Source organism: Lepeophtheirus salmonis, chromosome 6 (genome assembly GCF_016086655.4).
Source record: "Lepeophtheirus salmonis chromosome 6, UVic_Lsal_1.4, whole genome shotgun sequence".
Classification (NCBI taxonomy): Eukaryota; Metazoa; Arthropoda; class Copepoda; order Siphonostomatoida; family Caligidae; genus Lepeophtheirus; species Lepeophtheirus salmonis.
Genome location: NC_052136.2, coordinates 13,236,830 through 13,252,255, shown reverse-complemented (window position 1 = coordinate 13,252,255; position 15,426 = coordinate 13,236,830). Strand labels below are relative to the sequence as shown.

At 31.5% G+C, this 15,426-nt stretch overlaps 1 protein-coding gene across 3 annotated transcripts in view; it reads right to left on the bottom strand.

Moving 5' to 3' along the window:
- The window catches only part of LOC121119514 (CD9 antigen), a 64,321-nt gene that overhangs the window by 21,559 nt on the left and 27,336 nt on the right, over positions 1–15,426 (bottom strand). The window contains exons 1-2 of one of the 3 annotated variants that reach the window (XM_040714197.2): positions 3,565–3,841; positions 2,010–2,348 (exon numbers count right to left, since the gene is read on the bottom strand). In XM_040714197.2, the coding sequence (XP_040570131.1) occupies positions 2,010–2,273 (264 nt within the window). In that variant the 5' untranslated portion in view covers positions 2,274–2,348; positions 3,565–3,841. Of the gene's footprint in view, positions 1–2,009; positions 2,349–2,485; positions 2,699–3,564; positions 3,842–15,426 lie in introns of those variants that run through there. The other 2 variants (XM_040714196.2, XM_071889599.1) reach the window with 2 other exon arrangements.

The window sequence follows — 15,426 nt, the reverse complement described above, 5'->3', positions numbered from 1 at the left end:
ACTAATTTATCAAACTTGTTTTATTGCCTTTTAGAAAAAGGAAGTTATATTGGCACACCACCCTGTATTATCCATCAAAAGGACAATAAAAAACTACAGACGTTTCTTTCGTATTAAAAGAAGAGTAATTGTTCTATTTAAAAAAAAAACTTATTACATAAAGTTTGGATATGCTCAAAAACTAGAACATGACTAAACTCAAGAAGGTACCTGTATTTAATAAAAGAGAACTCAAAAGTTCCTCCGATATGTAAAGAGTCAATTTTCTAATATTATCCCCATGTAGTGTGACCGTAACAAGAGAGGCCAATGTCCTTAAGAAAAACAATAAAAACAAAAGTTTTGGTCTGTGATAGATTTTTATTTATTCGGTTTGAAGTGAATGTTTCTTGAGGGATATTTGGATCGGGACCGCAGTCTCAGACCTTGGACCCCTTTTCTCCCTATCTCAGTTATACGAGATGTATACGTAAACCTCAAATTCTGACGTCATTGTACCGATTTTCATTTTTTTTTTTTTTTTTTTAGAAATTTAGAAACATACTTGACGTGCTCAACAATTCATCTATAAAACTTTAAATTAGACCGATCCAGACTAAATTTATCTTTCGAACTGATCTATACCTAATTTGCCCGTTTTTTTATCTAACAATAATCATAACAGATTTCAATCCTAAAATTCAACACTAGCAGTTAAGATGACATCAATATGTGACGTCATGGCTATACAACTGCCCCTTACAAACTTATAAATTTGTACTGGGCCTAAATGGGGAAACAATGACAGTTTTGCACAATGTTGCACTCTTCAGGCATTGCTCTACGTACACATTTAATGCATCAATCCAATTTAAAGTTCTTCAGATAGGTTTGGCATAGAGTATTTTTAATTGAAGATTAAAATTAAGATTTATTTAAGTCAAAGATTTCACTATCTACATATAAAAAATTTGATCTTATTTGGTAGAATTGTTTTTATTCATTAGAAATATTTAATATATTAAATTTTTCCACCTATTTCTTGCGTGAATATAAACAAGGCGTCCGCAAAAATATTTCAAATATTAAATTTTTTCGAAAAATATTTCAAAAATTCACAGCTATTAAAAAAATTAAATTTTTTGGGAAAAAAATTAAAGTTATATTTTCTTATTAAGCCATAAAATGTACAATATATAGTTAGTAAAAAGTACATTACGATGCAGCAGGGTAAATTAGTCTATAATGGCCTGAAATTTGGCACATATGCTTGTTACAACTATAAAAATCTGATTGTATATATGTATATTACTCCAATTTGTACAATCAGATTGTACAAGTTACAATTTGTACACCTCATGATGTCTTCTTTACCAATAATAAGAACAATTATTTTAAAAATTAATTAACTTTTCTCAATTCTAAATTTTTCAAACTAATAATTTAATCTTATTAATTGAATTAATAATTAATAGTAAATATTTTTAAGTAAGTAATCGTCAAAAAATATCAAACAATATTGAACAATCCTCAAGAAAAGGATTTTGCTCCATGCCCACGATATAATGTATACAGGCCAATATTTCATTGGTATATTACAGTCAATTATAACATTATATTCAAATTCTTGGGATACGTTGAATTACTTTAGAATGTCGAATATAGTTTGGAGCAGTGATTCCCAACTATTTCATCACTTTGGAGCCTCTAAACCCTTTTTTTTTGGGGGGGGAGGTACATAATTTTGGGCGAATATGTGAAGAATTCCGTTTGTGAATCTCTGGTTTAGACCTTTTATTTAATTTATGAAGGCCCAGATGTGACTCTTTTCAATTTTATTCTATCAATTTCTTGTGACGATGATTTTTAAGTTAAAAAGATTAAATAGAATAATTTCCTGATAGAAATTGATAGAATACAAATGTGTTCAGACATAATTTTGAGAAAATCATTCCCAGTTGATTTTTTGTTTATGCTCCAGATACAAAAAAAAACAACAATAGAATATAACAAAACACATTTAATCTTACCGTCCCAAGCATCCAAGGCGACTCTTTCCATGCTCCACAACATCCCAGAAACCCAACAAGGGTAATCACAGCCCCTACTCCGAGTATGATATACGTTCCAATAAAGTAGTCCACTCGATGGGACCCCAAACTCTGTAAATAAAGCTTCGCATCAAAGAGAAGCCAAAGGCTCACGGCCATTACTCCTAGTCCTAAGCACCAAAATAAGAAATTGGCCACAAAGACAAGAAATTTTAAACATCCGAAACATCCTCGAAGCGTCATTTTCTTTATTTGATAGCAACAGCCTCGCTGTCTTTGCTCCTCTCTGAATCTTTGAAGGCCCTTTTCGGAATTTATCTAGAGGGAATGATAAGGAGAGATAATGTAATTGAAAATAATAAAAGTCGACAAATGATTTAACAGTTTTTATACACACACAAAAAAGGACACTCTATTGTTACGTCATATATTATGAATGTACATAAAACGATTACCCAAGACTCATCCGTATTAACAGCAAGGTCCTTTAAGGGATAGTAAATGGTGGAGTCCATTATTTATAGCTTATAATACTGTGTAGGTATTACCTATAAAGAACACTGATCTATTGCAATGTAAAACTCTGCAAAAAGTGATTATATATATGAGTGAAAAGCGAGGAAACAAATAATATCTACTCTGATACTATTAGTAGTTAGAACCTAATTATGTATTCCCTCCTCAAGCTTCCTATTATGTTACAGCACATAATTTCGTTGCTCTATGTGAAATGTAGATGTTTTACCTCTTATAATAATGGGGGGGAATGAAGGAATCAAAAATCCCTCATTCTACAGTAGGGGGGTTAGGGCGCTAAATTATTCGAATTTCGATTATGGATAGTGCAGAAAAGTTGTCTTGAAAAATAATCAATGCAATATAAGCAACATTTTGAGGTCGCAAACCCTCGTCAAAGTTTTCAAAAACGGCAAAAATTTCTTATTTAGTCCATAAGGATTAAAGTCCAGCTTTTCTCTTTATTTTGTATAAAATCATTATGATAGACCTTTTTTTAACCTATAAAAAATATTAAGGTAGTTTTTTTTGTTAAGTGATCATATAAAGAAAAAAGAGAGAATAACGTAAGGAATTTTGGATCATTCGCGTATTGCACTTATTTTATTCTTTTTAATTTTCAAAAAGAAAAGATACAAATACTCATATATGTTGAATATTTCCTTTCGTTAGTCTCACTTTTTGCTCCACAAGGTGAACATAGAAAAAAAACTTTTGAAATATTATTTACAGATTAGGAAAAGGCCTATCAAAGTTGTTTTATTCAGAGTAGAGCAAAGTTTATTTGGAATCTACGAATATATTGACAAATATTTTTTTTTCCATTCAAATTTGACCTAAAGATGATATCGTAGCACGGTCAAGTTTTGCATAGATTATTTTCTTACCATATGAAACTTTTTCCAAATCAGCCTTAATCGAAATTCGAAAAAAAAAAGTTGAAATACATTCGCCCTACCCTATCTTCATACAAAACGATATCCTTTGACAAAATAATATTTTTATTGAATTTTCTTACCTATTATGTATTATATGATATGAAGTGTATCTTCTCTCAAAAACAACCCTTAGTTATTACTTATTGGGTCAATGAATGACGTACACATATACTCTACGTAATCCTTCTCCTCTCCTTTGGATCAATTTACATCACTGATACATTGTACATATTTATTATTTTGTAATTTTACTACACCTAGAAGAACATACTAACTATTTGTTAATACTATACTAATTCACAGTGTGCCTCAGGAAAATTGAACTCTATTCTATTCCATAGCAAGATCAGTAATGTTATTTTTTTGTATTATAAATAAATATTCCTGCACAGTGCTCCCTCGGACGACGGCGTTCCTTATTCCTTCCTTCCTTCTTTCCTTCCTCCCTCATTTTGATTTTCACTCTTCTTCTTCATACGTGAGTGTGTTTCTTGAGCAGAAAATGAGTTTTATATATATACTGTAGTAAGTAGAGTTGATATTTATTTGTACATACAGACATATCTTGGATATCGGCGTCAGTAGAGTTTTTTTTTTTCTCACAGTATCTCGTTTTCCGGGATTTCTCGGGGTTATACGTCTACAAGAAAAACTCGTGGTATCATCAATGTACTGTGGTGCATAATTAGAGATGGGATTTGTGTAAGAGCGCGAGGAGAAGGCGGAAGGAGAATTACTCAATTAAGACTATTGTTATATCAGCTATCTGTAATATGATTTTGGGAAGAGAAAATTCATTACTGCTATAGAGAAGAGAGCCTTCTACATTTAAAATAGCATTAATATCATAGTTATATGTGAAAACATATAACTATTTATTTTATAATATTTTTAAAGATCAATTTACACTAAAAATAGACAAGAATTTGTATTTAAAATGCCTTGTCCTATCCACCTTGCTGTAGCCTCCCCAGGGGGGGGGGGTTATATTTGAACAACCCCACGACTGATTAAATAATAACCAAAAAAGAAGAAAAAATAGCGATACTTAGTTTTTTCTTTACACACATCCCACCTTTATGCATAGTATATGTCCCGCCCGTATGTAGAAATAATAGAAAAAGACAATGAGCGTGCCACTCTAACAATTTGAAGAGTTTGGGAGTCATGGTGTTTTATTACATCAGCTGCGAGTAGTTGTGAGGAGAAATAAAAAACACAAATCCCACTCTGTATATAGCAAGGACATATAGGCTGAAATGATTCAGATGTCAATCCTCATTCTACTGCAAGTCCACCAAGGACTTACAAATATAAATCCCCAGGAAACCTTTATTCTTTTCATGAGTGCCCCATTAGTTACTACTTTGATGTTCTGTCTTGAAGAATTAAATAGTAATGACCATAGCTTTAGAAAATATAAAATCCTGTTCAGATTACCAACTAGAACAAGCCATTCCCGCTTTCTAAAACATTTTTATTACACCTGTATTAATGTATTCCCATTCAATGGCAAATATCTGTGAGTCCAGTGTAAACTGAGATAAGTTTATTAGTCTTATTTGTAAAGTGACTAATGCATGGAAGAATGTGCAAGGCCAATGGATCTTCCAGCACAACAAAGGCCAAGAACATACGGTCATGCTAACACAAGAGTGGCTCAAGAAGAAGTACGCTAAGGTCATTGAGTGGTCTAGCCAGTCTTTATACTTAATCCAATAAAAAATCTTCATTAGTGGGCAAACTCACAAAATCGGCAAGGTATCCAATACTCATTTTCTCCACTGTTTATAATACAGGTCGTCCAAAAATGTATTTTATATGTACAAAATGATGGTAAAATTATTCCCCCACCCTAGAAAAATGTAATCTCCTGCACTTTACACAACAAACACTGCTATTATTAGGTACTAGATAGTCTGAAAAACATACAATCACCAAGATTCTTGCAATCTCAGATATATAGGAAGGCATTTTGTATTATTTTTTAAAGGTAAACGAAAAAACTAACATACTACAAATACTTTAATTTTCACCCCCTTCCTTTCCAGTTTTTAAAAAGAATTTGACTTTTTATGGGTAATTTCTTATTTAACTACAAACTAAAAAGAAGCAATTCTTATAGACGAGTAAGCATTAATCCTTGAGGCATATTTGCCGAACTTGTCATTCGATTAAGAGGGGTCACTACTAAATACTAAACATATTAGGTATTACAATATAAATGATTCTGCATCTAAATGGGATTAGGTATATCAAAGGGAAGGGATCAAGGGTCAAGGAATGAGGATGATGCGAATGAATCCATGATACAACAAGGGCATACCTATATATACTTATATATGTAATAGCATATTAATATTTTAGAAATAGGTATATTATTTATCTCATGGCTTTAAAAGTTAATTAAGATGAGAAGGAAATTATTTGTAATTCTTTCCGAGAAAAAAATTCCTGCAATTTTTCGTTGTTCTTTTCTTGCTTTAAAAAAAAGAGGAAGAATTGTCTGGTATTAGGTAGTGATGTGTATCTTGTATATATATATATACATGCATAGGAGCACTATAATATACGTAAACATACAAAGTATTAGTAATGGGGTTCCTTCTATGACTGTTATAATTTTTGTTGGATCGAACTTATTCGGTACAATTTCCGTCTGGTTTCGAAATAAAATTCGATCTACACAAAAAATAAAAATTAGTCGATCCTGTCTCAATTAAAAAAAGAAAAAAAAATAGCATTTCTTTTAGTTAAAAGAAAAAAAACTTTAAGTTTTTACCCTTGAAAAAAGGAAATTTTAGTGTAGGATTTCTATTTCACTCCACAGTTTCAAAATCAAGATAAATATAATATGGTCTTTGGCGCAGTAGCAAAGAAAAGAGTCATTTACAGCCTTGTAACTATATAATGACGTTACTAGGATATGAAATTTTAGAATTAATAGCATAAAAAGTAGTTTAAATGTTATATTTTGACTTTTCTCCCGGACTTATTATCATCTTTTTACGTCATTTCTAGAGGTGTTTGGGGACTTTTATGAATGTACATTCAATATCTCAATTAAAATATATTCCCAACTTCATACCCCAGTGGCGTCATAATGAATTACTGTTTTCAAAACGGAGGTTGGACCAAAATACCGGTCCAGATCTGTCTAGAAAAATTCCTTAATGCCAAACTTGAAAAAAATCGGTCTTGGACCGAGTCTCAACAATCATTTTTACATCTATCCAACATACCTACTAGCGTTGGGTTTCTATCTAAAAAACCTAAACCAGTCTGAGACAATTATGATTATTGTCAGACCCAACTAGATTGGTCATTTAAAAAATTTCGGTCTGGATAATTCTCAAAGAAAAATTCGGTCTACATCGGTATCAAAATACATTCAGTATGGATCGGAGTCACTTAAAATTTACTCTGGACCGATTTTATAGATAAGCTATTGATGACGTCATTGAGTTTCAAAATTATGAAAGTCGGCAATACATTTAACGTCATATGACATATGAGTGTTAGGACTGAACTGTTTTATTTCAGGACTAAGACTTAACGGATGAGACTGAAATCTTCATTCCTAAATAAGGACACATACAAAACTACTTACAACCGAACCTAGCCTCAACACTAATATCTACTCTTTCATCTTTAAACGTCTCCATATGTTTGTAGATACCTACTACATGAATAAGCTATAATATGCATTGGAATCTTATTTGTATATATATTGGATCTATAAATTAGGGAGGAGACGCAGAATTGGCGGAAATGAAATCTTCTATTTATGAGTGTGACTGCTATGATTGTACAATGTATATATATATATAACATCTATCATGTTAAAGGGAGGAGCAGAACAGCTCTGGCATGAAGATTCACTGAAAAATTAGGGTACAGGATAACCCCAGAACTGCATCAGTACTAGACATAATTGGGGTTCGATGCCATACTTTGCCTCTGAGTTGAAAAAAAACAACTCCGGAATCTCACTTGCATTTGTAAAGAAAGGCAATTTCTACTTCTTTCACCTACCGCTAGGTGGCGTTCATGCCCATGATACAAGCTAAAATTTTATTCTCAAATTGGTAATATATATTTTGTGTAAACGACAACTGTTGTGAAGATGCGTAATATTTAATAAAATACAATAATTAAAATATATTTCAAAAATTAAAATTTCTACATTTCAATGGTTAAAAACGTGTCTTTTATGAATAAAAACAAATCATAATGAAACGTCATAAAGATTTCTGACAAAAATTGTAAAGGATTCTTATGAACTCAATTTCGTAGGCTTGGACCCTGGTCGTTCTTAGAGAAGAAAATATACATTATATATGTATATGGACTTCAAAGAAGATTCCTAGATCATATGAAAGTAATTAAATGCTATAATGTTTACTTATCCTTAATCAGGGAAACTTCATCTGACCAATTATAGGAACATTAAAAAAAAGAAAAATCTTATTTACAATGTTGTTGGTGTTGCTTTTTTGACAGATTTTAAACCATTATAAAACTGTACTGCTCTAAGCTTTTGCAATATTTGCATCGTATAAAAAATACAACGATAGAGTTAAAAAAAACTTAATTTGCGATGAGGGATTTGAATTAGAACTCATATACTTCATCTCTTTTTGGGACGTTCCTTCCCAAAATAAATTAGCGTAAAAGTTGCAGGGGTTCAACTGTAGTTCCTTTGAACATGTTTTCTCTCCCAATTCCATATACAAATCATTACAATAATAAACAGAGATCTCAATTAAGTGGTTCAACCCACATTTAATTTCAGCTGTGCAACTCCATAGTAACAGCATAAGCATGCACATATACTATTATGTAAATACCTATATATTTTATAGGTAGGATATGATTATAAAGAAAACCATGGGGACACCCTCTTCTTGAAAAAATAATAAAAACTTAAATTATTTTCCGTGAAAATGTGATGTTTTATAAATTTCATAGATAATATCTATCTAACCACTGCTTTTCTCGATGAGATAGGAGATTTATAATAATAATAACTTTCTTTCTTCATATTATAACGAAGGGGATTATTGTATATTTTAGTTGGATGAGCGTAGATACATAGGAGCCTTCCTTCAACCCTCATAAATAGGGGGTGTGAATATCAATAATAGTAATACGATGATGGTTGATTGGGGAAAGTTATGAAGAAAGAATTAACATTTTAATATAAACAAATAAGTATAAGGTTGTACCTTAACCTCTGTTCTAAATGGACATGATCTACTATTTCTTGTTGATCCTTCGTCGTATAAATATAACACATGGCCTGAAAATTCACGGGCTTCACAAAAGAAATACTTTTATATAGCATTGCTTAGCTAGAACGGTTTTTTTTCCCCATCCAAAAGCATTGTAAAATTAAAACACGAAGCTTCTTTTTTTTTTAAGTAGCATCACAGTTAACACAATAGCTCACATAAATAAAACCGATTGCCATGAAACTTTGGCATCTGTCATTTGAAGGTTGGTACCAACTGAAAATGAGGTGAATTTGTAAATAGCACCATCTGTCTGTGAAAAATGTATGTATAGTTACACTCTTAATAAAATATTACTTAGTAATATTTTAATGCAGTATCAGGTACCTAGCTCCTACATATATGTCATTCATTTTAAAAATTGTGCCGAAATAAGACAGTGACACTCTGGGACCAATTAAGAAATGTATAGCAGTTGGTACGACTGACTTATTTGGCTAACTATCAACTGATTTAAGGCATTGCCCCTTTTTTTAGAAAAGTTTGCGTGGTACAAATCAAGGTAACGAGATAAAAGAGAGGCGAATGAGTTATTGAGTTATAAAAAAAATATAATCACATTGTATTTAGATGGATATATTTTTTTAGTGCACTATATTCATTTTTTTTTGTCTCGGGTCATCGTTAGGTATGGGACATTTGTTGGGAAAAGTTACAGATTCATTGTACTTGCGCTCTACAGAAATACTATTCTTAGCTATTTTTTTATCGAGTTTGTGTGAACGGGTGAACAAAATTTGGATGCATACTTTAATGCTTTATTACTATTTCCTCTGTTTTATCGCCTCTTTCTTTAGAACAACTTTAATTATAACTTATAATATTAATCCAACGGTTTCGATTGTTACTCGAACTGAGACCAGGTAGTCTGAAAAAAAAGGCTTTGATAATAGAGTACTAGATCCAATTTATTTCAACACTTGCTGAACTATAGCGTATATTTTGATAGATTAAATAGTTTTGGTTTTTCATTTGATATTTTTTAAGGATGTACTTAAGTTTAAGTTTGACTTGGCCTAACCAGTATAACTTTCAGTTTTTCAAATCACAATTCTGGTTTGTTTGGAAGGTGTAGCGTGCTAAATACTCAAAAAGTAGAGAAGTCTTCTATGTAAAATAGTGGCTAAGAGTTGAAATTGTAGGATATGTATCACTTTTAAAGTACAACCAATATTTTTTTTTACTAATTGTCTGATAGGGATGTAATCACAGCTAAATCAAGAACCGTTCTTGAAATGGTCAATGTGGCCAACCGTCCAGGCGGCATTAGCATCCACAAAACAAGTAACGAACCACTAAAAGATATATGCTAATCTTTGTAAAAATGAAAGGGTGCTGGGTGAGCACACTACACCTCTAGTTAGAACCGGTTGAGGGATGGAACCTAGCCGTTAACCTGAATCGAGACCCTTGAAATGAAATAAGAAAGATCAAAACCGAATAAAGCGTCGAATCTAAACTGGGTATAATTATATAAAAATGATTAGGACTGTATTGGTTCTTAATATGGAACATAACCCCCCCAATCCCTGCTATTGGACCATGAAAAAGTCCCAAATATTACAGTTCCCTCTAGAATTACTCATTTTTAGTTGTGCTATATTAGAGTAAAGTAACTCAGTTTACCAGTTCAATTAGTAATTAGTTTAGTGAAGCTTCAATTATCCTTAATGCACGAAAATTGTTTGATAATTTTAATAAAAAATGGTGAAGATTTAAAATACCTTTTAGCAAGATTGTTCTATGGGATGACTTTTATGTCCCATTCCGAGGGGACTTAAGATTTAAGTAGGATGGGACGTCCAAATTGTGGGACAGATACATCCCTAATACTGATATAATATTAATGTATATCAGTCCCTGATATACATTCGCAGGATTATATATTTATTTTATCGGGTTTGGCCTTGGTTTTGGATTTTTTTTTATCCCAGAATTTTGAGAGAAAAATTTCATAAATACATAACTATTCACAGAGAAATAAACATTTTACGAAAAAATTTCAAAAATTAAATTAGTTGAAAAAAAAAATCAATTATTCAATTTTCTAGTAAAAAGCCGAAATTCCTTGCAGGGGGGGCTACAGTCCATCCAGCTCACCCCTGCAGACGCCCCTATACATATATAACTTTTCTATAACAGAAGTAATGAAGTTTCTTCTACATAGGTACTTCTTCTTCATTAGAAGATAAAAAACATCTTAGGTGATGATGGAATTGTTTGACTTTAAATTAGGTAGATATTATATTCCTACGTGTGATATACTAACATAATTACATGTCTACGATATATAGGTACGTTGAAGTTCAAAGTATACATGAATAAGTATCAGAGTACGCCCACGATGAAAAACAAGGTAGTAGGTTACGACTCTTTAAGCTATCCCATTGATGATGATTTGTTTTTACTTTTTGAAATTTTTAACCCCATCTTTAGTTAGCCAGTAATAAACATAATTTAAGACTTTTTATGCCTTTTTTTTAATAAGTATATGTGTATACATATATTGTATATTTTTTGTACAAAGAGACTTCAAAAGTTCAATATGCAATAAATATGTGTATAACGCATATATACTCAAGCAAAATAAATGTCTTGGAAGAGGAATGTATTCCATATGTGCACCACTAGCTGTGCTTGCTTGCTTCTCCGTCTTCTACATAATAATAATGTGAAGAAAAACAAAGAAAGAATGAGAGACAAATTAACCTCCTGTCGGGATATTTTCTAATCTTTTTACCTTCTACATGATCATCAACGCATTCAGAATTCCCTTCCCTTGTCAGTCCAGAAAAAGTCAAACACAATCATAATAAACCAAATACGGGTAAAATATGGCTTCATATATAAAATATCCATAGGTAGAAAAATATCAACTCCTTTAACAAAACAAAAAAAAAAACCACACAATTGTATTTGGTGGAGACATTCAATGACATTTTTATTTTTTGGTTCATTCCCTTTAGAGCGGCAGGTTGATGATTACGCAAAGTAAAATAGGGAAGACCGGGCACTGTTGGCTCAACTAACAAGAGATGTTCCGACTCCGACATGCCAAAGTTTAACACAGCAACCAACATACCGGACCAACCACTATTATTATTTAATCATCTCTATTATGTAAATTTTGAGAGGTTAAGAGTAATTAGTATTAACTGCTAAGAAACACTTTTTCCTAGTCGCCACCATGAGCACATAGTACCAGAAGAGGATTGAGATACAAGCGCTCCTCCGATAGGAGACATTGTAAGTTATCTCCTAAAGACCCCAGTCTGCTCCCCGATGGCCTTCTGGAACAATCCCGCGCGGAGGAGTGCTACTTTCCCAATCCTCTTCTTGTTGTGTGTGCTCATGGTGGTGACTAGGACCATGTTTTTCTCAGCAATCGACAGCTGATTATTTGTTTTACAACATTGCTCATAAGAAAATTGTAATAAAATACTCTGAACCTCTCAAAATTTGCATAATAGAGATGAATATATAATAACAGTAGGCCCGGTATGTATAATATTAGTTGAATCTATTTATGGATAAGGTAACATAGTTAGTAATTCTTTCATATATTACATTTGAATATGATCTTGTCAAATATTGCAATACTCCTTGAAGTCCCAGAAGAGTTGCAACAGTTTAAAATTAAGTTAATTATACTGAATAATATTTTTGAGTAGTAAATATTCTTATAAGGTATTGAATCATACACTTTCAGTGTATTATAGCAGATTAAGGTATAATTAAGTTTATATTAGAGATAACTGATCAGTATTATAGATCGGAGAAGTTATCGCACACAACGCTCTTAGGTGTCCTACTCTACTTTACAAAATATGTTTGCTGAGAATCACAATTATATAACATAATAAATAACTATAAACACTTGTTGCAACTGTCAAAGGGACGCTTACAACAAGTGTTACTGTACTAAGAGCTAAAATATCTCAACTTTTTCCCCAATGAGTGAGTCTTTCCTTTTGATACAATGAACAACTGATTGTATGGATACAAATGATCCTCCCAAAAATTTGTTTTATCCCACAAAATCAGTTTTTAGATAACTTTGGTATTTGTCTATTCTGTCTCCTCAGATATTAGTAACAGATTGACAACTTTTTCTCGATTCAGTAGATGGTGGTGCATGGCCTTTCTAAGGTGGTGGAGTAATTTGTCAAGTTTATTCCGATATGGAATAAGATTTTCGCCTGGTAATTAGTGTCAACGTCTTTTTTTGTGGGGGGTATTGACGTCAAAAGTATGAAGAAAAATGGATTAAAACCTGTAATACAATATATAAAGGTACTGTAAGCTTTGTGGCTATATCTTTTTTGATTTTCAAGAAAATGAGGATGTTGCAACTGTCCCCCCGGTCTCCTCTACTATATTGTATTAATAAGTAAAGCACGGATCAATATATAAATAGATTATTATGATCATTTTTTGTCTTTGTTTTTCTCCATATCCATGTATGTACAAGATACATTCTACATATATGGACTATTGTCGTAATAGAGTAGAAGGATGTAAGAACAAGAGGGAAGAATGTTCTTAATCCTTTTGTCGACTAAAAAGGATTACAAATCCAAGTCTCATACAAAGTCATGTGTACATATTTTATGCATGGAAAAGAGATGTTGCTTATGACTATACATACATGCATGATCCACAGATACATGAACAATTTAACAAACAAATAAAAAAACAAAGAGGATGTATTTAAAAAATAAAGCACACACGGAGCTTTGATTGATTTGATCAATTAACCCTTATGAATTGTATCCGGTATTTACTTAGCAGACATAAACTCTTTTTTCTCTGTGTGTTTGTGAAATGGGTTAGCATTCATGCAAATGAATGCTAACATTTCCACACTCCCAATAGTAATGTTAATTTCCTTAATAGTACGAAATATGTTATTTTAATTTAGAAAAAATAAAAATCCTTGAATTTTTTGTCTTATCAAAACAAAACTCTTCGTTTTTCGACAAAATCAATTTTCATTTCGTCTTTTTTTCGTCAATTTAGGTAAAAAAAATATTGTCCCGTCTTCCTTCATTTAATTTCATCTTTATTTTGTCACAAGAAGAACAAATTTGATTTAGTATAACGAAACATTCGAAAAATTGTTTCACTTCTTGTCTTTGTCTCGTAATCACCATCCACAAATATTTATTAACGAAGACATTTCGTTTAGTCATAGCTGACGAAAAATTAACAAGGGACGAAACGTGACAAAGACGAATCTAAATGTCACGAAAAGTTGCGAAGACAAGACGAAATGTAAGGAAATGCATATAATATAATATATAAATTGTGTCATTTCAAACTCAAATTAATTAATTCACTCTATATAAGCATAAAGAACTATTCTCTTAGTAATAATTAACGATTGGCAACAATAAAAAAAAGGACATGCTACCATGATTTTTTTTTTTTTTTTTTTCATATTTTTCTTTTCCCTTTAACCAGTCGAGGTTGAAATGTGATAAATAGCTAGTCGTGAACAACACTCCTGCTAATAACCGCTAACTATCTTGAAACCGCCAACTAAAAATATCATACTTAATATTCCTGATGTAAAAAAATACTTGTGTGAGTATGAGAAATGCTTGAGTCTTTTGCAATGATCAGGAATTTTTACTACGACAACAAATCTCTTTAGACTATATGTAGAAATATTCTAGAAGTATTATATTTTTAAATGACGCTAGTACGAGAGTTTTTATTGTTACTGGCAGAGGTGGGAGTTGGGACTCGAATCCATATTTTGAATACTTTTGACAAGACTTGATCACACAATCAAAAACTCACGACTTGGCTTGAACTTGCATGCTAAGACACATGACTCTATTTGAAATCAAAATTCATTTTTTCACTGAATATAATTTACTCTTTATTGTATCTTTTTGGTCTGAGGACTCAATGAAAAATATTCAAGAACTTGGGCTTGTGAGCAATGAATTGAGATTCAACTTGGGTTGACAGTTTACGGACTTTTCCCACCTCTGGTTAACGGTCTATCTAAATAAAGATGGACAACATACATTCTGGGAAAATCCGGAATACAAGAAGGCATACTAAGGAATTCCTTATTTGATTTCATCTTCACAAATTATATCCTAGATAATAAAAAACGACACAAATATCACCAAATATAAAAGATTAATTTGTCAAGTAGTCTTTTACAAAAATGAGGAAGTAAAGTTCAAGCCTCAACAATTAGTTTGAAATTGAAAAGGTTAAGATTATTTATTAGTAGTAGAATGAACAAATCTGTAATGACAAAATAAGATATTTTTAATACATAATATTATTTATCATCATTTTTTCCTTCAAGTAAAAAAAAAATATCAAAAGATGATAAATCAGATGATAAAATTTACAATTCATTCCTTCACCATATATCAATGACCTTTGAAGCAACATTGTGACATACATACATGGGATATAAATAGACCTACAAAATATACAGGAAGAAACTATTTCTATCGATAGAAGGGATTATCATATCTAATAAATCTTATTATAAATCAGCTATATATAGTTTTGCCATCCTGATGTATTGAGGTCAAGAGATGACGAAGAACATACATACAATCATTTAATATTATTTCAAGAAGAATATGGTAAAAAACTAAATAACAAACAAATTAT